This window comes from Tachysurus vachellii, chromosome 9 (genome assembly GCF_030014155.1).
Source record: "Tachysurus vachellii isolate PV-2020 chromosome 9, HZAU_Pvac_v1, whole genome shotgun sequence".
NCBI lineage: Eukaryota > Metazoa > Chordata > Actinopteri > Siluriformes > Bagridae > Tachysurus > Tachysurus vachellii.
In genome coordinates, this window is record NC_083468.1 from 20,055,835 (window position 1) to 20,083,798 (window position 27,964).

General features: G+C 36.7%; 1 protein-coding gene and 1 long non-coding RNA gene across 2 annotated transcripts in view; one reads left to right on the forward strand and one right to left on the reverse strand.

Annotated features, from left to right (window-relative positions):
* Positions 1 to 27,964, reverse strand: part of cdh13 (cadherin 13, H-cadherin (heart)) — a 333,227-nt gene that overhangs the window by 241,034 nt on the left and 64,229 nt on the right. Inside the window, exon 2 of the mRNA XM_060878173.1 lies at positions 11,813 to 11,933. Coding sequence (XP_060734156.1) covers positions 11,813 to 11,933 — 121 coding nt within the window. The remainder of the gene's footprint in view (positions 1 to 11,812; positions 11,934 to 27,964) is intronic.
* Positions 613 to 27,939, forward strand: LOC132851344 (uncharacterized). Its single transcript, XR_009649022.1, has 5 exons — positions 613 to 761; positions 1,961 to 2,029; positions 10,696 to 10,833; positions 11,820 to 11,884; positions 27,747 to 27,939. It is a non-coding gene; the product is annotated as an uncharacterized LOC132851344 (long non-coding RNA).

The window sequence follows — 27,964 nt, forward strand, 5'->3', positions numbered from 1 at the left end:
GTGCACAGACGCAGCTATGATACAGCACCCCTGGAGCAGGGAAGGTTAAGGGCCTTGCTTAAGGGCCCAGCAGTGGCAGCTTGGCAGCTGGGGCTTGAAACCCAATCTTTCAATCAACAACCCAGAGCCTTAACACCTTGAGCCACCACTGCCCCAAATTTTTATCATTATTTATTTTATTTTTTTATTTTATTTGAAGAAATTTTCCAAAAAAAAAAAAATTTATGGCTAAAGGGAAATAAATCTAAAGAGGAAAAAACATCTAAGTCAAATGAAAATAGATAAAGAATCTAGTCAAAGTGAAACCAGTATCTTGTATTGATGTTCAAAGTCCACGGAGGGTAATTTATTAGTCTGATCAAAGGTCTTTGGATTTCTCCACTGTTCTGATTTGAGCCAGTCTGTGTGCTCGTCCCTCATTCTCCTTGATCACTACTTAATCTTTTAGATTTATGTTCCATAATCAGCACTGTGGGTCACAAGGTTAAGCCTAGTAACTACATCTCAGTACATCATATCCTAGACATATCAGCTTATTAGACTTTAACCTAATTGTTCTCTGTCTCTCGTGCTCTCTCTCTCGTGCGCTCTCTCTCTCTCTCGTGCTCTCTCTCATTCTCTCTCTCTCTCTCTCTCTCTTTCTCTCTCTCTCTACCTAGATTCCTGTTAACGCTTAATTTCTCAGACCTGCCAACCTTGGAAAAATTTTTTGAGTAGCAACTTACTGCAGCGACGCGGCGCGAGGTCAGGCACATTTGCTGGTCAGTGTTGATTAAGTTCACATGCTCACTCATCACAACTTTTTACTTAGCACATAGTTCTCACTCACCACCATATCTAGTTATTCAACATACAAGTAGACCATGAAGAACTCTTTTATTGAAAAGGCAACATAAAACAAAAACATGTCTCTTAAACATTACTTAAATACATGGGACATTAAAAATAACAAAAATCAACAAATAGCATACTGTATAAAAATACTGTATAAATAATTGTGTTAATTTTCTCAGCAATAATGCAAGACTCTAGACTTCACTATGGTTTTGACTGGCTGATCATATAATAATACCTCCCTCATCATTTCTACTTTCTGCTTCTATTTCCCTGCTTTTCACAAAAAAAATGTCCATGATGATGTCCATCAGATGTGATCTACAGGAGCCAGTAACAATCGAGTCAGAAAACGATTGATATTTAAAAATTACATTAGTTTCGTCATGTTATAGCATGACTGCGTGCTATAAAAGGGATACACAGACGTTATTGATTTCTGCGTGCTCGCGCCAGTTTGTCTTTTCCGTTAAAGTACGACGGCAATGCGTTTACAGGCGTGACTTACGTTTCCTATATAAATACTGGCAAATAAAGTAAAACTTGATCTGTGGGTAAAACTTAAACTTGAGGCACAACACCGGACACTTGGGCACATGCCCCAGTAAAGGAGTCTAACGACGCCTGTGGTTCGGCAGGCTTATTAAAATGGATGAAATTCACAATTCTGGCCATTTACCTTTGAAACGTTAAGTAGTCACTTGTAAAAAAACAGTCACTGTAAGAAGAATTGAAGACGGACAGAGAGATGAAAACCACATTCGTTTTGACGGCTCTCCGCTTGTAGCGTTGAAGAGTTTTAAACTGCCGCTATGATTGGTTGAATTATTATTTTCCCAGGTTGCTGCCCAATGCGGTTACACCCATAGGCGCATTGCCTGGTGCGCAAATGCACAGACAGTTGAACTCAAAGGCATCAATGGTTTTTTACAATGCGTATTTTGAAGTGACAAATCGTAGCAGCGTACTTTGATGTCTAAATGCGTATCTGCTACACAAAATGCGTAAAGGTTGGCAGGTCTGATTTCTGTTAATTTACTCCAATGTGTTTTATCATTCCAGTGTGCATTTCAAAGGTATTGTTTTCTCTGTTCATTATTCCCTGTTGACTATTTTCTGCCCTTAGTGTTGATTCTGGTAACCATGCATTGCTCTGTTTGCCTGACGCTCAACCCCTGGTTGATTTTATTTGCCCGTGAGTATCTGCTGATTTGGAATGTAAATAAATGGCTCACAAATTATAATAATATGATTTCACCTCATGACACCATCTCAGGAAAAAAAATGTTTTGTTTTTAAAACCATCCTTTGTATCCACTAAAATGAACACATCACAGTAACTCAATTAGCTCTTAAATTTGACTTGCTAAATTCTTTATATCAAACCACTGATACCACTTATTTATCATTTAGACATACTTTACATGTGAACAGATTTGATCAACATTTTATATGAAACTTGTTAAAACGTTCCGCTGTTTTTTAATTCTTTAGACCAGAGGCTAAGGAAATGAAATATCAGCTTGTTTAGGTGTTCACACATCAGAATGTCTTTGTCATGTCACAGTCCACAGTGGTGGTTAATGGCTCATATGAAAGTAGACACTCAGTGCTTTAAGAATTTTCACACAAATGTTACTATATAGAAAGTAATCAGTGAGATAAAACCCATTTCCCCTCTCTGATATACTCCAAATGCTTCTTTACAGCCATCTAAAAGTTGAAGGCATCTGTGTAAGATTATTCAAAGTGTCTTCACTAATTTTATATCAGACTTGTGGTCATAAAATAAATTTGTTAATACTCGAAAACAAAATGTCAAAATCTCAAGATCACTCTATCACGCATTATAATTATCTGTCTCACACTTCATTTTGGTTCCCTTTAAAACTTCTGTTAGTTGCAAAGTCTGTGATTTGTCCGGTTTACGGGTTTGGTTAAGATCGCTGTGTAGATCCCTGCCCACAGAGCTGCTTACAGAATTTATAGCCGGCTGCAGTGCTTGATCTTTCACTGAATTTACAAATTACCTTAAGTACACGAAGAGTTCTGCATTCTCTCCTTAGACCCTTATGAATTTCCTCTGGGTTCTTCAGTCTCCTTCATCTCAAAAACATTCTGCTAGGTAACAGCTGACAAAATTGCCCCTAGGTGTGAATGTGTGTGCACGGGTGCCCTGCAGTAGACTGACATTCCATCCAGGGTGTATTGCTACCTTAAGACCAGTGTGCTAAAGCGTTTAAAGAAGATGAAATGAATCATTCAAAAAATCACAAATATATTAGGTGTAAGAGGCTTCAGAGAGCTGTTTTGGCAACATGGGTCTGTTAGTGATTATTTGAGAAAGTTAGTAACACTATTCCAGCACTGATCACAACATTGTTAACATCCTGGTGCTTAATTGAAAATTATTTCTTAATTATGTGAAGTCTGCGAACGTGAAGAGGTGTAAAATAACGTTAAAAACATGAAGAGGTGTAAAATAACGTTAAAGACATGAAGAGGTGTAAAATAATATTTCACACTCACACACAAAGAGTTCAGACAGAGAAGTTGCTACTGTATAAACGACAGGATATCGGAATAAATAAAAGTGTGAGTGTGGAAGTGTAGAATAATTCCTAGCACCCTTTTCATTGTCTTGCACAGCATTAAACAGATTTCATTTTCAGTTTTGTCACACTCTAAACATTAACACATTCTCTGCTGCCATGTTTTCAAATAATTTTAAGTTATAATTGTAAAAGCTTTCCTGTTGTACAACTGTTATTCAAATGAATGCCCATGCCTTGAATACCGAGCGCTCATTAAAATGGATAAGTTTAGCTTTGACCTTTCAGGCAGCTGAGATTCGGCAGATTCCTATCTGATGCTCACCGAGTGCGCATTAATTTAAAGAGGCGAATTTCAGACGCAGGAGGGCAATAATTCTGACAGTTTGGTTGTGCATGGTAAATGCTACACTTTAAATTCCCCTTCAAAGACACAATTAAAAAGATCATCCTACTAATTGATGAACACGCCTGGGTGAAATCAGCGTTTTAAATGAAGTATAGTTGGTTATTTTCTTCTGCAGTGTTCATGAGTCGTAGCAGATGTATTCTGATTTGAAATGTAAATTCCTTCTGTAAGTAGGTTAGGGAGTAGAGTGGGGTGCTTTGAAAAAATGTCCTACTAATGTAATCCAATGTAAGACAAGGTGCTTCCTTTAGTATAGCTTGCTTTGAATAATACTGTCTTGGACAATGGGTATCAAACCTTATCCGGAAAGAGACAGTGTGGGGCAGGTTTTCATTCCAATCAAGTAGAAGCCACATCTGATTCCACTTGTCTAATTAGTTGATCCTGGCTTTCAATAGACTGTCAGACAGGAATGAAATTGCACCCACACCAGCCCTTTCAGGATAGACTGGACTGGACACCCTTGATCTAGACCAACATCTTCATATTAGTGCCCTAACACTATTTACTTAAATTAACTACGATGCTGTAAAACAGCCAACCCAAATAATTTGTTAGTACCTTGAATAATTCCTTGGACTAATCCCATGGTGCACATCGTTTAGTGTATTTTTTTTTTTTTTTAATTCTCCACTCACACCTTTAGTTCCTAACTGCAATTATTACCCATTTACTGTTGAACAAACAAAGAAAGGAACAAATCCTATAACCATGGTTCCATTTTATCCTGTCATACATGGCCTCTCATTAAATGTATTAAATAATAGTCGCAAGGAAGTAGTAACGATCTGTGCGAGTGTACATATAGGAGTACAATACAGTTAGCTGCTATACTGTCAACCAGGGTAGTACAAAAAGGATGCCTACAGTCATAAATGTAAGGCTGATGCATATGCAAATGCCGGTAGAGCAACTTTATTAAACAGTAGCAATCGATCCAAAACACTAGGCAAACTCCGAATTTGGGAAACAGCTACTGTACAGGTCAGGCGGTAAATAAAGAGGACAAACTAGGGTAGGCAACAACATATGGGCATAGACGTAGACATATACATCAGCTGGTGACTGTGAACGAGGAAGTAATTGTGGGCGCTGTGAGAACTGGAGTCCAGTGTAGCCATGTTTGTAGGCATGTTTGTTAGAAATTGGAGTTCTAGGGTTTGGTAGACCTGAGATCTGCCATGTAACATGTAAATCAAAGTAAAAATGCATGCTAAACAAAAGTGCCATGTATAAATCGTATAGTTGCTGTAGGCGTTTTGGCGACTATACAGTTTGGCTTCTGAGCTAATAAAAAAAATTTTGACAGAACAACAATCCCAGTGCTCTCACATTCTCTTTAATAGCCTAAACTCTTTCCTTCAACTGTATTACTCATAGGCAGCATGAACACTCCTCTACTGTTCGGTATTCAAGCAGAAGCTGAAAGACTGTCAGCTAAAGACTGTCAAACTGGGAGATGTGAGGTGGTACACATAGTTTGCTTTTATGTAAATATCTTATCCATGACATGTCAAAACACATAGGTAAAAAATACCCTTCTATATATAGCTTTTGCCAATTCTTCAGCAAAACTGTTCAAGGTTGTTTCCTTCAACTCTCTTCTGCCATCAGTAAGTCTTCACTGGCAGCATGTGAGCTGTTCCCTGGCATTCCAGGCTAGCTTGAGTCTAAGGTGTAGATAGTGTATTTTCTCTATAGCTTCAAGCTGAGTTCCCCTGGCATTCCAGGCCATTTGTGAGAAAGTTTAAAACTATGGTGTTGATACTGTATCATCTCTCTCTTTTGACTCCCTCACACAGGTCAGAGACAGGATTTGCTGATCGTATCTTCTTTATTTAAAGGAAACGTGCCTTCTTGTGTCATATCCAAGCTTTTGTAATTACTGTCATTTATCAACTGTGTGCATGATTTATAGTCAATTTAAACTGGCCCAAAAAGACCCGGTGCAGGCTGTTGTGTGTACAGAGAGTGATTAATTTAACACCATGATGGGTGTGAAAGTGCCACGATCTGGAACTTTGTCTGCAGCAGCGACAGGGAAGCTCCACTACATATTGTGGCTAAGACCAGTGGCCTCATTTATTAAAAAAGAAACATTCAAATTATTTGGCTGTGATCCTTAATTCCTTGAATATGATCTTACATTAAATGTAATGTGAATATTAGGATTGATGAAACTTGAAAATTAGCAGGAAACATACACTGGATTCTGGTGCAAACTTACTTTCCGTCTGTCACATGTGACTGCATTATTTCATTAATGATCAGTCAAAATAAAAAAGTAACTGTTTGGAATTTTGTGTTTTAAGGCAAAACACTGGTAAGAAGACTGCTATGGTGAACAAGCAGTGTCATGCGGTTTGGTATGTGCCCTGCTTTCCTGTGCAAATTATTCTGAAGGTTGCCAGTGGCAAGGTAATACATATTCAATGCGAATTCAAGTCTCCATCCACGAAAAGCATAGTATGCAATAAGCAGTATGTCTAATATTACTATTGGTACTATAGTAATTTGGCATATACAGTAATGTATTTTTTGTGGTTTGGGACACAGCCCAGGATTCCATTTGAAAGTACACAGTATGCATTTTTTTCTCCCATTTCTCTCACTTTTTTTAAAAAATCTATATAATTTTCCTGTTTTCTGCATTGTTTGTGCTGTTTTTTTGTTCTTTATCATGAGTCACATTTATTTTTCCACAGGCCTGATGGGCCGAGTCTGGTCATTACCTTCCATGCATGATGTACTGTATGGCAGCAAGCTGTTAATTAGATGCAGCAACTGATTACTTTCAATATGTCTGCTGCTTTCATCAAAGGCAGGGGAGCTGTGCTAAGATCATTTGACTCTCAATTTGTGCTGACTAGTGCACTTGTTCTGAGCAATCTTGGGGCTGTTCTGTGCCGCCAGGTCACTTGTGTGGGGCTTATGCACTCACAGTGGCTGGTTTCTAGAACTAATGTGCCTGTGCTGTTAGAAATTCAGCGAAAGATGACTCAGGAGACAGCAAACTGGTGTTTGCTATTCAGATTCTCAATGTTTAATTGTCCTTTTGAAGTATCTTTAGCTCAGCGTTTTTCACCAACAGAAGTATATCTTTCTTTGTCTCGAGGAGCTCAGATGTGTTCTCCCATAATTCAGAGATACAAAGAATGAGAATTAAGACATTTTTAGAAACATTAGTCATAGTAAGTCAGAGGTCTGAATATGGTTATAAAATCAGAAGAAAATAATGAAAGGCAAAACTTTCTTCCAGTGCTGTTCCAAACTGTAAGGTGTGAAAGAGGCCACCATGGACTAGGAGCCAACCCATCACCGGGCACAACGGCACATTACACATTACTCCAATTCATATACTATGAGAACTACAATTTATAAAATGACTTTGAACTGGGAAAGGAAACCGGAGTACTCAAGGAAACCCAAAAAAACATGGAACTTGAATGCAACTTGAATACCCAACCACAGAGGCACATGGCAAACAGAGACAGAGAGTGGTGTGGCATGCAGTTGACTGACTTGCAAATGTCAGTAGAATTGCTGAAAATCTTCATAGGTGTATTTAAAACAAGAAAAGCCTGGAAAAGCTGCTTTGATTAGATATAAGCCCCAGTGGCATCTCACAGTAACTTAGTTACTCCAAAATGACATGATTTGTTTCATTCAGCATGAAAAAATGAGACCATGTTTTCATTTTACAGCCAGTAAAACAGCAATTCTATTAAATAACAAAGGCCTTGAGGTCCCTTTCCTCTACCAAATGCATTTTCTGTAATGGATATGTATCGCAGTGACTCATCATTTCCATGCTTGTGTGTGCATTTGTGTGCATTCCTATAATCTCTAAAATAAATCTAAAAAAAAAAAAAAAAAAACACAAGAAAGTGTCTACTGTTAATCGAATTGATTAAAAAGTCTTTAGACCGTGTCAGAGGCCAGATGCACTAGTATAATGGTAGTCAAGACTGATATAGTGTTGCCATAGAGTGACCAATCCTGCACAGAGATGTTCTTTACTTAATCCAGTTAAGAAGCAGTGGGCTAAGTGCCAGACAAGGTCAGACCTTCTGCAGTCCTCTGTGCCTTTAATACTGTAAAGCAGACTTTGAATGTCAGTGTAATCAGGGTTTTTATAATATGCAGCAGGCAAAAATATCCTTCAGCTCAGGCTATCTATAAATATATTGTCATTGTGATTCACCAATCATTTCTAACAGACTTGTATAGATCTGATTTTGTGTGATGCAACACAGAGGAAAAAGCAGTAAATGAGACTGTGTGATTACGTGTGTAGAAAAGGACTGAGTAGAGACATAATGCATAACACCAAAGGGTAGAAAAATATGCAACATTTAAACTCCATGTACTGTAGTGTCCTAATTTTACATGTTTTTCCTAAAAGCTGCTTAAGCTAATGCATTCATAATCCTGCAACACTACAGAGCTGTAGTGTCTAGAGCAGTTATTTGATTCAAGCAAAAATAACATTTTACAAGCAACTACACTCCATGCACTGTATTAAAACGTAAAATATAGCTACCTATATTTTGGTGGTGAGATTTGATTCTAAATGAAAAGACTTGAGTTAGGCACATGCAAGGTTTAGTTTCCAATTTGTCACCTCTCTAATATTGCTTTTCTCATTTCCCTGAGATTGAGAAGCATGACTGTCCATCTGTGTACATTTGGGGCATATCCACATTTCTCTGCTGGGGAGAAAATGTCCGTGCAAAATTGAAGCTAGTGTCGAATTAGTGGTTGGTGGCTTGGATAGACGTCAGGATCAATGTCATTGGCTTTTGATAAAATTGCATTCAATTTTCTCCTCCTCATTAAAGTGGGAGGAAGAAATATACGTGTATCCAGCAGAAAGACACATGCCGAAAACTATCACACCTCAATGAACTGCTTCAGCACACACAGATTGGGAAGCGCGCCACTTTATTTGATTTACATTTTAGTGATATAAAAAAAGACCTATATTTGAGGGAACATTGCATCTCTGTTACTGCTTGCACTTATCAAGCGGGTTAAACGAGAAGAACATTATTTCTCATTTGGACTGCACCATTCGGTTGGCTGGTATGAAAGTAATCATGTTTTAATTTAGTTCTATTCCCTGGTGTGTGTTGGCTTACATGGAGATTTTAAAAGGGAAAAGAAATAGTGGTGTAGATCTGCATTTAGCATTATTTTAGTCTACATACTGTATGTATGCTGATCACAAACTCAGGGGTGACACAAGGTCATGGCTTGACAGAAAGGAGAGATAACCTGATCAGCATTCATAAGGACTACCACTCGCTTCACCTGTGCACATGCATACTTAGTATTCATGAAGTCAGGTGTGTCCCTATGGAAATAACATTATTTGTCAAGGTATCTAAATGTATATAACGTATGCTGCATTTAATGTTTTTGTCCATCAGTAAAGGAGCAGCCTTATGCCAACCTATGCAAAAGGAATTGAAACGTGTGGCAACATTTTGCTCTAACTGCTCCACATTTATTCCAATATATCCTTCATCTGCGGGTGTTCAACCTACAAGTTCAACAGATTAATGTCTGTAACCTAGAATGCCCCGCCCAGCTAAGACACCCACTGCCTAACCACTTCCATCTCCATAATTACAGAGCAGGCTTGGCCCAGGAAAAAAGTGGAGAAATGCATTTACATAAATCTGCATGCATCAAGTAACCACTGGTGACACCAGGAATGTGTTTCCAACAAGGCTAAATGGTAATTCACAAGGCAAGAACATTCCCTTTGTGGAAATAAAACACATTTCCCTGCATTAATCCATGAAAATCAATGTAATCGTGTAATACTATAAAGCCGGACTGCTTCATATGTTGACCTTTGTGACAATTATATTGTGGATGTACGTGATGGAGGCCGAGCAGCTCTGAAAAGTATAACTCAGAGTGTATGTATTGCTGAGCAATGGCAAAAGTAATGACAAAACGGTACACTGATTCACACTGCAAACACAATAACGTAAAAAAAAAAAAAAAAAAGAAAAAAAAACACACACAAACACAATGACAAAAAAGTCCAAGTGAGATAAATGTTACCTTTTGTCCATCAAATATATATTTTCTACGACATATTTCTGATTAGTCAGAAGGTACTGATTAGTACTGACAGTAGCACCAGCAGTGCATATTATTGGGCTCATTCGAATACATTGTTATTTCTGTCATAACAGCTTGACATGTCGTTCTGTAAGTAATGAAAGTTTTAATCATTGACAAATTAATGTGGCATAATAATCAACCTTGTGGTGGTAACTCCACTTTATGTCAGGCCCCATTATAACACCCAGAGTTGATTATATTTTACTTATTTATTTAATTAATTATTTAATTTTTATATGTGATAATAGCAAAATCATTTTGCATGGCATTAAATGGCATGCTAGGGTGCGTGCATGCGGGTTAAAGGCTTTGGCCAACCATATGCTGAAGCTTGAACCCACAACCTTTTGATCCTTCACTGGCCATCATTTGGGCACCATTTAACCTGACTTGTTATTCTGAATTGTTATATTCCTTTAAAGCTGCTTTGTGACAATATCATTGTTAAAAGCGCTACAAAAATTTAAATTGAATAGAATTGAATTTGAAAGCATACAGAAAATTAATGGCACATTTATGTTTCAGCCCATATTTAAAACCAAAATGGCTTAAAAAAACAACATGCTCCCTTTAATTATTTAAAAATTACCGCACAATTCAATAACACACTGTGAACACAAACGAACACACATAAAAGAAGATCAGGCAAATAGCTGCTGTGCCTTTTTTGGCTGACAGTGGAGAGCCATTATTCTCTTCCTTGTTGTGTAACCTGTTGACATGGCGGTGAGTTTTTTTGTTTTTTGTTTTTTTGGAAAGGAGAAAGAAATTCTGGCAGAAAAGCTAGGCTCCCACTGGGAAACCAATTCAATGCCAGCAAGACGTTACCACGGATCCCGGAGGAGCTTAAAATGTGCTCAAAGACATTACAGTGAATCTCGGAGGAGCTGCAGCCCAGTGAGTTGTGACAACTCTGACACACAAACTGTTCAACAGTGGGGTGCACGTACTGCCGTTTCACTAAGAAACAACTGTGAAACAACCATGAGGAAGCATACGTGTGCAGACCAATCATAAAAACATGCTCAACTCATTTCTGAGGAGAGAAACTAGCAATTAGCTTACAAACATTTTTGAGTTTTGTTCCTTCCACTAACCAGTGCATCCTTGTTGTGAAAACCCTACTGTTTTTTTTACTTCAGAGTTTGTTTTACATTTACTGCAATTAAAATTAATTGCTCATCCATTACTTTTACCTCTTACATTGCTGTATAGGTAAGAGAAGCATGTTAGAACACCTTAAAACATGGAGAATTAGTCATGAAGAGTGTGAAGCACGCAAAACTGAAATTTCTGTCTGATTCCCATGAGATTTTGTCAAAGAGAAGGAAATTCCCTTCAGCAGATGCTGCATGAGACTCCACGTAAGCCTTTGTAAACATCAGAAAAATCAAAGGGAGTAATTTATGAGTGCTAGAATATTTTGTGGGTTTGTTTTTAAGCGTGGAAAGACACGAATTATAAGAGAGGCAAGCTGGAAAAGCCGCCCACATATACTCACCTTTTGCTAAGACCCCAGAGAAATATTTAACACAAACACAAGCTCTGTTTAAATGCAGAAGAATAATCTGTTAATAACCTGACTAAGAGCCAGATCAGAATAAAAAAATGAAATATACACTTCCATTGGAATACTTAAAGGCTAAGACAAATGAAATGCGCATAATTTTGAATCTGATTACAAGTAAAGTGTATAGGAATGCAGAATTTGTACAGACTGTCCAGTGTTAGGATGCAGTACAGCAGGAATCTGCAATCAGTGTGAATGAATTCATTCAAAAATCTTCGCATATAATACCAACATAGACTGGAATTAGACTTTATGCTAATTATCTTACAACTTAGCAGACTCCATAATTTTAAGCACATTCCTTACCTTGCAGGAGAGGCTGATCTTTCAGGAACCCTCCATCATACTCCACATGGTACTTCTTCACCTGAAAGCCAGGTGAGCATGCTGTCTCCTCCACCTCCTCTTGAGCTACAGTGCACACAATCTGAAAAAAAGAGAAATAGAATGAAGATTATATGAATACTTTCCTTAAAATCCAAGTCTCATCAATTGCTGTGCTGCTAGTGATTACCATCTACACACACTAATTAGCCCTAAAATAACTTACGCCTGAAATCAATCCTGTAATTTATCTCCTTAGCTTAATTTCGAACTGTAGGCTGATCATATTCACGAGGGCTTTCTTTAATGAGTTATTCTCATGGTAAATTAAGCACATAGACGGTACTTTCTTCCACAAATCAATCCGCCCGTATGTCTTTATACTCCACATAACTTGTGTGCTGTGTAAGAAGAAGAAGAAGAAGAAGAAGAAGAAGAAGAAGAAGAAGAAGAAGAAGAAGAAGAAGATGAAGTATGCACCACGTTGATGAATTTTCCATGAATCTATTAATGATCTGTGCAATTTGGTCTTATTTTGCAATGTAATTTGAGGCTTAACATAAATGCTTTCCCCACATAATAATATAAGACTTAAACTTACTGTACCAATGGTGGGTCAATGTAGGCTTTTATAATTAAATTTAATCACCAGTTTAATTTTCTCTGCTCCTCACAATGCAGTGCATTTTTTTTCCCAGAAAGTAAGAACATTGGCTTTCTACAGAAAACTGAATGGATCACTTATAGTAATTTGTGGTTGTCTTCCTCTCAACAAAGTGCTTCTCCCCATTAAAAGATAAAAGTAATCATCCAGTTTTTAAAAGCCATTGGGTATAACTGCTCAAAGTCTAGATAAAGCTTGGAGGTTGAGTTTGTCAGAGGGTTTGTGGGAGCCCTGCAGGCAGGGTGAACATACCTGTCTATCTTACTGTCACTCGCTCTTTTGCTCCAACTATCATTATTACCCCTTCACACCTATTTTTGTCTTCCATCAATCACCATTTTTAGATAGGAAGAAGCCCAAATTTGCTCTGACAATGACACAAGCATGGCTGCATATAAGCATCTAAGAGCCATTACTCTTGTCAAAAGCCCTGTAGTTTGTAGAATTGCACACACAACAACTTAGAACTAAAATAATATAGAATAATATTCATGAGTTTGAATCCCAGATCCACCAAGCTGCCATTTGCCCAGTGGTATAAATTGTAAAAAAATTCACTCAAAAGTCACTCTGGATAAGGGTGTCTGCTAAATACCAGAAATGTAAATGAAATGAATAATCATGTATGAATAATATTACTAATATTATAACAAATGTACTTGATGAACAAAATAGAATAACAAAACTTTTGTAATTTTTTTCTTCCATCTTCCATCTTAGTGTGATGCAGATTAAATTTATGCTGCTACTCACTATGACTTTTTTCTTTCTTTCTTTCTTTTTTTGGGGTGTGTGTGTGTGTGTTTGTTTATCAAGTCAAATGTTGAGATCAGTCCAACCTGTCATAATGCTAGCTTTATTTGTAGAAATTGTGAATGGAAGTGCAAAAAAGGCAGAGGGGCTCATGTGGGCAGCCAGCTGTGAGATTCATGCACATTACCAGACTGGCTCACTCACAGCTGGTGTGCCTCACTCTTAATTAGTAGAAGCATATGGAAGGAAGTTAGAAGGATAGTAGGTAGGACAGAGAAGTCTAGACGGTTTTCAAGAAACCAGACTGGACAGACAAAATTAGGGGTTTCTACTTAGGAGCATGACGCAGAACGGTTTGAGAACAAATTTTATACCAGCATCTCTGCATCTGTATCAGCATCATTACATAACTCTATTGCCGGAAAAGTCTATGTTTCTCTTGAGGTTAGCAAAAGTACCTACAGTTGTGAAAGGCATGAATAAGAAAATAATGCTGGTTTTAAATTTAAATTTTTCTGCCACCATACCACATCTTAAAAAGTAGGGTAGAAAAATACAAATAAAATTTGGATCTTTTTCGGGTTGTCCAAGTTCAGCCTACCAAGAGCAATATTTTTATAAAAAATATTCCAAAAAAAATAAAAATAATAATAGTCCACACTACTGTTTATCTTCACGGTAAATAAAAGCCACTCCTGCTTGCTGAGATGACATGTCAGTGAAGGAGCTGCAAAGTTTTATGTGGCTGAATTTCAAATGGAATTTGTATAGTGCACTATTTAGTGCGCATGGATTATATTTGCTACAATGTAGGAAATAGGGTTGCAAAATTCCGGGAATTTTCAAGGCTGGAAACTTTCCATGGGTATTAACAGGAATATATGGGAATTAACAGGAATATATGGGAATTAACGGGAATATATGGAAATAAACTGGGAATTTTTAAAAAATGCAGAGTTGCCTAGAACAAGGAACTTAAATGTAGTTAAAAAATCTTGCAGCATAAATTTTGACTCCCCCTGAAATAAAAAAATAAATAAATTTGACTCCCCCTGAAATAAAAAAAAAATCCATTAAATTATAATTAAATCAGCCAAGATGTCATTTTTAAAATTTGTATTACCTTGCATTCATATCTGCTTATGACCAAACAAATGTTTATTTATGTTTGTATATGATATAGTTTATATAAATGTCCCTATGTCCCTATATTTCCAAATAATTCCCATAAATTCCCATAAATTCTTGTAAAGTTTCCAATTTGGAATATTTCCAAAATTAAGATTAAGTTCCCGTGGAAAGTTTCCGGAAATTTACCAGAAATTTACCGGAAACTGTCCACCCCTTTGCAACCCTAGTAGGAAATAAACCATATACAATTATGCTTCAGCCCTATAAAATTATGCTGCGTTAAAGGGAATTCTATGTGCATCATGGGTGAGAAATGTAAATATAAGCTAGGTATCAAGGACGAGAAATATGACAAAATATGAACATGTGCATTAAAACTGTGATGTTTCCAAAAGGACTGATTGTCAGTTAGTACTAAAGATAACCGTTCAGGTAGAAAAGGAACTCGATCTAAATACATTATCTTGACAAAACATGTTGATTACATGTTGGCACTATTTATATATCAGACTATATGCTGCGGCTCAGTACACTTGTAAAAACACCCTTCAAACTTGTTTTTGGTTGCCAACAAATGCAAAATGACTACATTACACTGAGTGAAACTACACTTTTCCAGTGTTAATTTGGGAAAAAAGAAGCAAATCTTTTTCCAGAATTTATGCTAGACAGTTTCTAAGTTAGTTTAACTTAGGTATGTTTGTCTCTATATATCATTCATATTTTCAGTATCATTTTATTTAACCTGTGCAGTGGATCCATCAGCTATCCTAGATGGCATTCCAGTTTATTGCATTGACATACTCAGAAGCAGAGATGGGGGACTCGAGTCATATGACTTGACTCGAGTCAGACTTAAGTCTCAAATTTGAGACTTGAGACTTGCTTGACAAATATTAAAAAAAGACTCGACTTGACTTTGACTTGACATTCATGACTTGAGACTTACTTGTCACTTGAGTTAAAAGACTCAAAATAACTTTTTAATATTATTATTATTTTCTTTTTAATCTGTTTTTGAACGCACGCAAGAGCGTAATACTGTATAACCACGTGACGCAGCAGGCAAGCAGAGCACTGGCGGAGCCAGAGGGGTGTCCCTGACATCTGATTGGCCACACCAGGTGCCATCCCGAATTTTTATTTGATAGCATTGGAAGTTTGATGCTGATCGACATCTCATTTCACCTATCAAAAGAAGTCTTCGTTTGACGTTTGGTCGCGGCGCCGCTCAACATTTCAAATCCATTAATCAATGACAAGAAAGAGTTGAGAGGTAGAGAAGTATACTAAAACAGACTAATACTAAAACATCAAATTTCGGTTTTTGGGATTAAGTTTTGAGATTAAACATCAGGATTTAGTTTTCCAGAAATTGAATAAATTGACGTTAGACGCTATTAACAGATTAATCAGACAAGAGAGATCGCTTTGTTCCCCTGTTTAGCCATAATATACATAATATACCTAAAGTTGCCTTGGCCACCCCCATAAAACTCTAGTTCCGCCACTAAAGCAGAGGGAGAGCGCACTAACTAATAAACCTCAACAGCCGTGACGAAACATGGAAGGTGCTACAGTACAATAATTAACCAAAAATAATTAAGTTCTGGTACCGGGATTTTGTGATGGACAGGACTCCCTGCAGTTTTGGGTTGTGAACAGACACACCCTCCCCTCTTTGTTCAAGGTAGCGGTAAGAGTTATGGCCATCCCTGCATCAAGTGCACCTGGTGAACGTGTATTCAGTCATGGTGGGGTGATAATGCAATGTATTGTAAATGGTTGGTCACTGTTTCTGTGGAAATGTCAGGTTTTTTGCAATAGCACTTATAGTTGGTCTTCAGTGTTAGGCTTTGAGTGTATATATATATCTCGCATGCACATGTACTCACATTCAATTTAAAGGGATAGTTCACCCAAAAATGAAAATTCTTTCATCATTTTCTCACCCTCATGCTGTTACAAACCTGTATAAATTTCTTTGTTTTGATGAACACGGAGGAAGATATTTTAAGGAATGTTTGTAACCAAACCGTTTATGAGCCCCATTCACTTCCATAGTGGGAAAAAAGAATACTATGGAAGTGAATAGGGCTCATGAATGGTTTGGTTACAAACATTCCTCAAAATATCTACATGTGTGTTCATCAAAACAAAGAAATTTATACAGGTTTGTAACATCATGAGGGTGAGAAAATGATGACAGAATTTTCTCTCTCTCTCTCTCTCTCTCTCTCTCTCTCTCTCTCTCTCTCGCTCACTCCAATAGTTAATTCACTTCAAGGTTTGTGTGATTCAAAGATTTACATTTTTTGATTGACGTGATTGATTGTTGTTGTTATTCTGTTGTTAAAAAGGAAGGATCTAATTTAAGGATGTGTTTATGTCCCATTAAAAGCGAATGCCTGTTCAAAAAATGCCATTTGGTTGCAAAGTAACCATTGTACTTTTTTTATATATACTTTTCCATGGTCTTCTGCCATGTTTGAGGCATATTGAAACTTTTCATGATTTATGGTGCCTTATTTCAGCTACATTTACATCTTAGGCTTTGTAGTTTTGATTTTTATTCATTTTTAGATTTGTATTGTATTTACAACTCACCTGTATGTGGACACCTTTTAAAAATAAATGCATATAATCATTTTTTGTTGCAAATAAAACTCTCATAGTCCATAAATACTGTAGATTTAACTTTGTTTAATATATACATTTAGTTAAATCATCAAACATCTGTATGACTTGCCAGTGACTTGCTTGACTCAAGCTACGACTTGACTTGAATTGCTTGACATAAAGCAGTGACTTGACTTGACTTGACTTGACAAACAAAAATTGACTCTGACTTGCTTGAGGTTTGAAGGTTAAGACTTGAGACATACTTGTGACTTGCACATGTGTGACTTACTCCCACCTCTGCTTAGAAGCTCAATAACACTTAGAGGGAATTTTGCATAGCTAATCAACCTACAGGATTGTTTCCGATGGTAAAGGAAAGCCCAGGGAGAACATGCACATTTCAAAACATACTGTACACTAACTCTAACTCTGAGACACCAATGCAAAATGTTGCTCCTCCGTCAGTAAATCAGCACGATCAAATTAGTCTGCTCTGTGTTTTTTCTACTCTCAAAAAAAAAAAAATAAGCCAAGCCATGTCTTATTAGTACTGAAGTCAATCAGTATTTATACACATGATGAGCTCCATCCTGGAGAAACAGCCATGGATCTTACTCAGTGAGACACTCTTATAAGGAGGCTTATCATGAACAGCAGTACACTATTCTCATACTGGGAACAAAAAAAAGTTGTCAAGGGTGATATCACCACTGTGAATCTGCATGAAGACACTCAAAACAACAAGCAATGGTAGCAATTAGATAAAGTCGTGCACATAAGAGATAGGAAAAGAAAGATGTATCACAGAAACTCATGTTTGTGTGCATTTGTCTAAACACAAGTGTGAAAAAAATCATATCTGACTGGCAATAGACTACAGGGTTTGAGAAAATAGAAGGTTTTGTTTTTGTGGACAAGCTTTAAGAGAGTGTTTGTGTGTATGTGTGCGTGTGTGTGTAAGAGAGAGAGAGAGAGAGAGAGAGGGAACGAGAGAGAGAGAATGAGAGAGAGTGAGAGAGAGAGAGAGAGAGACCTTTATTTTATCGTTGGCAGAGGAGCATTGGTATTTACATTAACATCAATCAGTGAAGGACAGTAATCAGTATTAAACATGAGGTGAGTTAATGGAAATAGCAAAGCAGAGAAAAGCAGAAAGCAACGATAAGACCACTCTGACATTAATAGGTTTACTTTTTAACGAATGACATCTTTATCCTTATAATGACATGTCTATGGGATGACCGGAATATCTTTCACGGTGAAAGAAATCATTACAGAAGGAATAAAACACTTTGGGTTTATTTGAGCTGTTATAAGAAATGAATCAGTGGTAGAGTAATGTGAGGTGGCTCGATGCAAATGTTGTTACAGTTGCTTATTCTATACTCACAAATGTTTTTTTACTCCTCTTATTCTATAGCTTTAAAGTTATTTATTGACTATACATACGTACATTACATATTTTTTAACCATTTAGAGTTACATTTAATGTTATGGATTATCCATAAGACTAGGTACAGTAGTTCCTGTTATCAAATACTTTATAACAGAAATAAACTTTGGTGACCGGTATTGTTCTTTTAATGTTTTCTTTCTGTTCTTCTTTCATTAAGTGTCACAAGTTAATAAGACTTTCATGTCACCAAGAAAAACTGGAAGGCATGAAAACTTGAAGAACTGTGTCAGAAATTTTATTGACTGCTACAAAGCACTGACACCCGAGATGTGTCTTTATTAAATAACCCAACACATTGTGTTAATACATTCTTAATCTGTTTATTATTCATGAGCTTTAATTTATGTTGAGCATCCAGAATACAATAACATATTAGACCAAGCGCATTAAAATTTACCTGGAATTTGAATTATATCCAGCACTATTGCTGAGTCGTGTCACATAAAATGACAAAAATTAATCAAGCGCTTCTGAAAAATCAAAATCAATAATTCAATATCCCAGTGGCATAAACCAGCAACATTAACGCCATAGAAATGAGCCTTGGAGTTACAAAGAGAAAAAGAGTCAGAGTCAGCGCTAGTGAACAGAAAGAGTAGTACAAAGAGACAAGTGAAAAAAAGTTTTGGTTGATACACAGAGTCAGACACCCTGAGAGATATGTGCCCTTGTTTGAAGTGTCAGAAGAAAAGAGAGTACATATGCATTGGATAGACCTGCCTTCATCTCAGCTGTGAGTATACTCAAGGGGAGAGCAACATCCAGACAGAAGAAACCTCCTACATTCAGCATCCGTCCCCTACCATGTATCTTCTCTGTGACAAACACGCCCCTTTCTTCTTCTTTTGTCTGCCTTTACCTATCTACACGAGATAAGTGATGTATTTAAAAGTCGCTGACCGTATTATTGCCCTGAATCCGACTGCGGTTAACTTCATTAGTGTGCAATAATTCGGCTCGGTGTGAGATCCATATTAAGCACAGTCAAGGAGACTGGTACTGATAGACTTGACTGAAGGGACCGTAGTGAGAAAATTGCAAAATGCCCCCCACTGTCCCAAGCAGATACATTTTAATTCTCTTTTACAAGACGTCTTTGATTCAGGCATGCCTTTACAGCTGGAACCAAAGGTTTAGGAAGCAGAGGGAAACACAAAGAGGATAGGATAGTTAGACAGTTTGAATAAGCGGCAATGAGACAATAACAAGGCGGCATACAAATAAGAGAAAAACAAATATCTAAGTAGAAGCACAGATGAAAGCATGAGAGATCTCTAGAGAAGAGAGGAGAGGATATTGTTCTTTACAAGGCTCAGCTAAGATATACAGCAAGGTTATGAGATTTACCCACTTCTACTGAGAGTCTGGAGTCTTGTCTCTGTCTCAGTGAGGTGAATCTGTGTTTAATCTCATTCAAAGTCTAAGCTCATAAATACTGATAGCATGATATATTAGTCGATTTTAATGAGGGCTCAAATTAAAATTTAGGCTAAACCATTTGGGCTAAAATGGTGCATGTCCACTGTGGTAATTAGGTTGGTAACTGCACACATGTACAGTATTTGTGTATTTACACACACACACCTCCAAAGTCCTAAGGATAATTCATAAGGAATTCTTTGCCTGTTAACGACTGGATCTGAGCTCTTCGTCTCTGGGCCAGGATATGAAGTGTTTGCCTCTTTTATTCCTCCTCAGTAAAGCTCCAGGATCAAGAAGGCCCATCCCATCCCTCTTATCTTAGGCAACATGAAGTAAAGAGCTATCATGTCTACAATGCTGTAATCCTACTCTGTCACAATCTGCCTAAATTTCTTGTTAGACCATCTGACCTTAATCCTACTGTGGGAGGATAAAAGTAGGAAAGAAAAAGGATGACACAGGGGAAACCCTCAGTGCTAACTCTGAAGCTGCTGCGACTAATGTGTTATGTGTTAATTAGAGAAATGTCAGGAGTATAAAAGGAAGACACGCTTTTATGTATAAATGAAGGGAAGATGGTGAAGCTGTCACTGTGTAACTTTAGAATGACATCAAATTCTCAGACACATCGTCGCAGGGTTACGTTGTCTGAGTGTGGCTTAGTAGGCTATAGATGGATGACAAAGGGGGGGAAAAAAAACTCTGTTTTAGTGTGCCAGGCATTTAGATGGCAAGCTTTGAACACACTTGATCCCTTAGAGAGCTGGATCATTGTAGTCAACAAATTTAAGCCCAATTCAACCCGTTATAGGAGATTTTGGGTGTCAAACCAACTGAATATCTTTTAGAAGAAGAGTTCATCACTCCAGGAGAATTCAGTACAGAGATATGTATCATCAATGCAAAGATGCACTGAAGCTATTCAACAGGGTTTGTAGTGTCCGAACACCTTACTAATACACTTTATGTTGTTTTTCCCTTTGTCACTTCTTTATGCCTGTCTGTTTTTCTCAAGATCTTTCTTTTTAAACATTTCATTAATAAAGTTTATAAGTTTATTAATTCATAATGATGTAAGTCACATTTGTGATTGCATGTGTGCATGCGGATTCTATTTTCTGCCCCTGAAGTCTGTGAGATTTTTTTTTTCACTTGCAAGTGAGATGTGCTCATCTGTCATTCAGCAGATCAGTATGAGTCACTGAATCTTAGAGTAATGACCGTGAGTCGCTTCCCTCTCATTCAGCTGATTACTTGAGTCAGTGAGTCCCATTCAGGTTCATTCGGTCTGTGCTGGAGATTTTCAGCACTTCGCTGCATGTTACAATAACATTACATATGAAGTCTTTGTTACACAATAAGAGGTGTAGGTATTAAAATACCAAAAAGACAAATAAATATGTAATCATAAAATAATTAAAGATGCCAATCGGTGATTTAATGCCAAGCTAAAATAACAAAAATAAAATTTCCTGCTGTAAAATACAGATGAAAGACACTGTGGACCTAACAGAATAAGTGTGCTGTAAGCTATGGCAGTCACGTTGGAGGCCCAGGTAGGTGTCTTGGCCAGGAGTGCCATTAAGGGACTGACTTCATTGATGCAGGCCGAAAGCTCCTTGACAGAGTCTGGTGTAAATGTCAGCTCCATGGAAAATCAATAAAGCAATATAAGTTCAGGGAAAATCTGACTGGCTGACACCAAACTAGTCCATGAGTGCTACGTGTGAAGCCATGAAACACAAAGACATACACATGCACAAAGACTTAAAAATATAAATGATCAAAGAACAAAGGTTTGAGGATGTAGAAATTACTGATTTGCACCTCTTAAAAAGATTTATGCCTAAGATTCATGTTAACATGTATACTGTAGATTTGTTCAAAAGAAGTCCTATTCACTATATACACATACTTATCCAGTGTAACCCAGAAGAAGATGGGTTCAATTTTGAGTTTGTTTCCTCTCAAGAATTCTTATTCATTTAATCTCAGGGAGTTTTTCCTTTTTCTATATTCGCAGTATTGCCAACTACTGGCTAGAACAGAGTCTGTGTCTTTTTTCCATACTCAGGCATTCTCATAACTAGCCAAAATTATGTCCTCATTTATGGAAAGAAAATGAGATGAATGTATCTTCAGTTTTGCCAGCTCCAACAGCCAGAAGCTGGTCAGAGCACATGCAGGGTTGAGCCTCAGTGACCTCCATCTGGCCGCAGCATAATCAATCAGACTGAATCTCAAATACATGCATATGGTCTAGCCAGCCAGAACAGACTCAGAGACACCTGCCTGTACAGGAAGCTGGACACTTCATAGTGCTGGGCTGATGAATGTAGACTGGAGAATAACAAGTATACAGATCAGATCTATCTTGACTGCTCATATTTGTAACTCTTAGTGACCCATAGCTGTCTTTCATAATTGTACCTCACACGCACACGTCTATCAAACAACAATGCTCTAATAGCCCAAGCCTACATCGCAATTTCATCTGGAAGTTGGGTAACAACTAATCACTTGTACACGATCAGGCAATAAGGCAAAAAAAAAGGCAGATGCTCTATTTGCAGCTACTGTGTGAATAAAGCAGATGAGACAGTAATGGTGGGACTGCATTGTGGATAGATTTACAGAATATTTCCTGAAGAGAGCATTTCCAAGTCAATGTAGGTCGCATTGCTGCCTCAGAGCTCCAAGGTCCTGGGTTCAATCCTGAGCATGGGTTACCATCAGAGGGGTTACCATCATATCTTCTCCCTGAAGGATCACTGTTTTCCTCCCAAAACATGCATGCATGCATAAAAGATCTAAAATGTCCAGTGTTTCAGGGAATTGCTCCAGACTTACGGTGACCCTGATCGGAATAAACAGTTGACTAAACATGACTTCAAACACTATTCAGCTTCAGTAGCAAACTTTTCAAAGATTGATCAATTAAAATAATCAATAAAGCATCAGTAATTCATCGATTCCCCATTACTCCACTGAATACAGTCACCAATATTATCGTCTTCCATTGTCCAAACGTTTTTCCACACTGACAAAACAAGTACATGCATTGGTAAAAAGGTAAATAAATTCTGACCTGACCATTTCTATTCATGTTACCTGGCCACATTAGATATGTATTCAATCTATGACCACATGCAAAAGTTCCAGAGTTTTAGCTTTAAAAAAGATATGTGAATCATTATGACTGTGAAGTGAAAGAGAAAATTCTAGGAACAAAAAGAAGGTCCCTGGTTTGATATAGCAGCTTTGGAGATTTGCATTATTATTTAGGTTAGAGGATAGCATTATTAGCAGGCATGGCATTAATGACAGAATTATAAAAGAAATTCCTTACCTGAAGGGCAAACTTCAGATGCGATATTTGCCTATTGATTTTTCTTTGTTTAATTTTCTGATGTTAGGGCATCATACCAAAACAATATTTGTGTAAAGCCTTGGAAAGCCTTGGAAACATTTTTAAAAGGGAGCATAACACTATCTATAAAACTGCTCATTTATCCAGAAATTCCTATCTCAGGAGCCCAGATCCCTGGGACAGGTCCATGCTAACATCCAGAAAACATGGCCTAAAGATGATTGAAAGCTGTTCAGGGGTCTTAATAGCTCATTGTTCATCCTAATCTCAGTATAGCTTATATATCTGCCATTACATTAAGTTTTTTCTGGAGATCTGGAATTTTGGAGGTTGATTCTTCATCAGAGGAATCAGGCTCTCCATGTAAAAGGTTGATTGCACCACCACATATTGGTTTTATGTCTGTTGCCCTGACTTACATCCATAGAACAATTCAGAGTTCAATAACTCCAGAGATTGTTGCTGTCTTAACTCGCTTCATATTGGACAGAGAGTCTAGAAAGGTAGGAAGTAAATGATTAGACGAGGGGTTTCTATAAGAGAAATAAAAGAGAGTGAGAGGTCTCAGGCTGAACAATTGTGTTCCATGCTCGATTATCTACTCTTTTCAACATCACATCCAGCCCTGGTTCCATTTATCAGTTTAAAGGGCAAGTGTGCCAATAAGCCCTCTGGCCTATGCAGCGCCCCTCCTTCTTTCTTTCAACAGAGATTGAATTGAGAACGGCTGGTCAATGCATTTCAGGGGGGAAAAAATGATTTCTTTTGATGTTTTGTCTGTGTTGGGTAAACTTTCAACCAACCGAGCAAGCTGCTTATCAAGTTCCTTTCTTTTGTTACTGCATCAGTATAAACTGACGATAAAGATTTGGAGTCAGTCTGAAAACAATTTAGATGATACTCTAAGCACTGGATGAGGTAGAAAGCTTGGCTTTAGTTTCATTGCGTAATATGTGGATTTCACAACCATACCTTAGCTCAGGGTGGGTTTGAGGATCGCGCTTTTCATTTTTTTAATTCTTTCCTTTGGCTACTAAAGCCTACCGATGAATGGTGCATACCAGGAGACCACTACAATCTAAAAGTTTAGCCATGCCAATAAGATGACTTAGTTACTGCTAATACAAACAAACAGTAGCACAAGTATTCAGATGATGCAGCATGCAGATATTCTCATCCCATCTTTCTTTTTTCTCTCAATTTCATCCTATTCCTTTACTCTGATACCACATGCCACCCTGTGTTATTGATCATAGAGACTACAAATTGTTTTTTTTTGTTCTGTTGAAATAGTGCATCCTGTTCTTCTAGACTACTGCAAGCCCCAAGACAAAATTCCTCCTGTTTATCATCTTCATAGCAAAAAGCAGAAAAAAATGCTCTGAATATTTAATCTCTGTGTGAAATTATTTTGTTCAAGCCACAAAACAAAAAAGCAGTAAATCCACATAGATCCTGCAAATAGAAAATAATGCCCATAATTTATCTTTACACCATCCCTGGAGTGTTCTTAATTTCCATAACATTGCATCTGAATGGGGTACATAACAAGAGCTTATCTTAAAAGCCAGCACTTTTTTTTTCTCCTACTGCAAAGCAGTGCATTCTGCACCTTTCAAGCACTTCATTAATCTCTGATATTCATAGTTTCCCCAACAGTGCTTTAGACATGATTTAGTTCAAAAACCACAATCCAGCAGAAATAATAAACACCCCGATGTTCATTTTACTGTAATTACTTATTTAATTATTTTATTTTTATTATACTTTTATAACACAAAAGCTCCCAAAAAAGCTGCCCATTTCAAAATGCCTCAACGATTAAATGATTTAATATTTCTTTTATAAAACAATCAAGTTTATTTGTATCTCAAGGTATATTATGTGTTGTGAAGTTTTTAAATCTCATTATATGCTTGTCAGACTCACTGTTGTTGTTGCAGGAAATAGCTCAGTATGGACCCATTCATTAAAATGAGCGCCTGTGGTGACTCAGCAACTTACTCATTTTTAAAATTAAAATGTAATTGCAAATACATCTGACTTTAGAGTATGAACTATTTTGCCGTCATTTGTAACTAAAATAGGTGTCATTTATTTATTTTCCTTCCATTAGGGCTTTTTTTTATCCGTGATGTGTTTAAATCAATAATGTTTAGTAGTCCCACAAAAAGACAGACACGATTAATTAGCACATATCTTTAGGGTCAATAGGAAGTAAGAATTAACAACTGTCTGTGCACTGTTCTTCTGATATCTGTTGTAGGTGTAAATTTAGACCCTATTTTATGGGTTGTTTTTTTTTTAAGAGTATAGAGATAAAAAATGAATTTTATACTGTTTCATAACCCGTTCTGCTTGCTCAATAAATTGTTCACAGATTTGCTTACGTAATAGAAGATGGGTAGGGCTAATCTTACAAATATCTTTTACATTTACCTAATTTATGTGATAAAGAGTACAACATATAAAAAAATTCACTTTGTTATACTAAAGCCAGCATTTGGCATTGACTGAAAAATACGGCTAATAGAAAAAACCCACTAAAATTAATTCACTGTGTACACATAGTGTATAGTGTAAGGCCACAGTGTGCAGTATGTTTGTTGGGATGCAGCTATAGTACAAAAAAAGGACTCATTGCATCACAGGTAATACAGTAATACTGCTGTCAGTGTCGAGTGACTTCAGTATCAATCATTAAACGTAACTCTATTTGTACAATTACTCAGAAGTCAGGAAAACTGTCCCACATAACACACCCAAAATAGGACAATATTACAATCACCAGTACCTGAATTTTTGTCTGTGACAAAATGTGAAACAAAGACAATACAAAAACTGTGAGTAGTTAAAGTTTTCTAACATTTCCAATAATGTTAATTGAAACTTTATTAAAAGCCATGAACAAAATACTCAAATGCATTTTGCACTGTATTTATGAGCATTTTAAAAAATCCCTTTTGCGCTGACATTTCTGTTGACTTTCCATTGTCTATTGCATGTGTAAGATGCTTTTAGCACTGGTTGGCATACTACAGTATAAAAGATGAGAAGATTTATTACTTTGTGTAAGTTACTTGTTTATTTAAATTACTTCATTTGTCTTTGGGGAACTTTGTCTTTTAGAAAATACCTAATATCTGCTGTTTATTTGAATGTCATGTGTCAAAATCATGTGTTATAAATGAGTCAGTAGTACATTGGATATAACTTCCTCCATATCATACATCATGTTATGCTGGTCACGTTATGGTTTCTTATCCTTCCCTATGCTGTATTCACACCAACGACTTCTTTCCTTCATTCCTTTGAAATACTGGAAAGGGTCCTCATATCAGTCACTGTATTTCTGGATCATGTCTAAAGTTTTAAAAAAAAAATTCTATATAAATTATCAGGGTTTCACATTACTGGCTTCTCTTGCTGTATGTGCTGCTCAATGCATTATTTTATGTTTCTGTCTAGATAAAAAAGGGATTATTTTCAAAATCATACTTTCAGTAGCGAAAAGTATTGGGCGAGTATCAGTTCAACTTTTTTGTTTCTTTTAAAAAGTGATATTTATTTTAAACTGTGATCTATTCAATCATTTTTGATTTATTTGTATCAAGATACCATTTCAATTTTCACCTTATTTCACATTAATAACTGGATAATTGATGCTTTGGAGGTCTTAGTTGTTGTTGCATTACATCAACATCATTGTGTCAGAAAATTTGAAGTAAATAAAAAATTCTAAAGACATAGCAGCGGTTAACTGTCTGTTATATCTGAAATACAACACATCAATAAGTTGATTTCATGTGTTTCACAAACATGAAAAGCTGGAAAACGTGTGAGTTCAGTGTTATTTAGCAGCTGTTAGTTAGTAGCATAGAGATTTATCTCAGTTGAGCTTAATGAAGCATTTCTATTTTATTCTCTATTCTATTTTTCTCTAAGCATTATGTAAAACAATTTAGGACAGAATATATTTTATAATCTGTAAACAGACTATATTTTCAAAAAGTTTTGAGGTCATAAGCATATCAAAATATGATGAGGACTAACGATGTATTCAACGATGAGTCCTAAACATGAGCTATGGGTATAGTTTTATTCAGACGGGATAAGATTTCCAGACATATACTGTATCTGTTAACAAGTCGTCTTAATCAATCTGTACAGAACAGGTGATCTTAAACTCCTAGAAGTGCTGCTTTTCTTATATATCATTGTAAATGTATTCTCTAATTTATTGATATACATTTAAAGCTTTTTCCATACTTAGTTTCAGTTTGGTGAACCTTTTCTTGTTTTTTTATACCAAAGAAATCAGTGCAAAAGCCTCTTTTTCTTAATAGATTATGACTTTATCACCTGTGTTTATTTCTACATAGGACATAAAATCCCCATATCTTTCCAGACCCCAAAGACAAAAATTATGATTTGTACAGGACCAAAATCCCAGAGATATTAATAATACTGACTTACAGTATGTGATCTGCTTTTTCAGGAAGGTATGATGCCAGTCTTCTCAATGAAAAACTAGTTTTTTCACCAATCAGTGGTCAGTGAAAGAAGCCAATCACTGTGATATACTGTGAGTATTATTTATTGGCCATTTCTCACTTTGAATGAACTACTGCATCATACAACTGACAAAGCATTTTTTATCACAGGCTTTACCATATAACCCCCTTCACCGCTGTAATTTCACAGCCCAAGCATCAC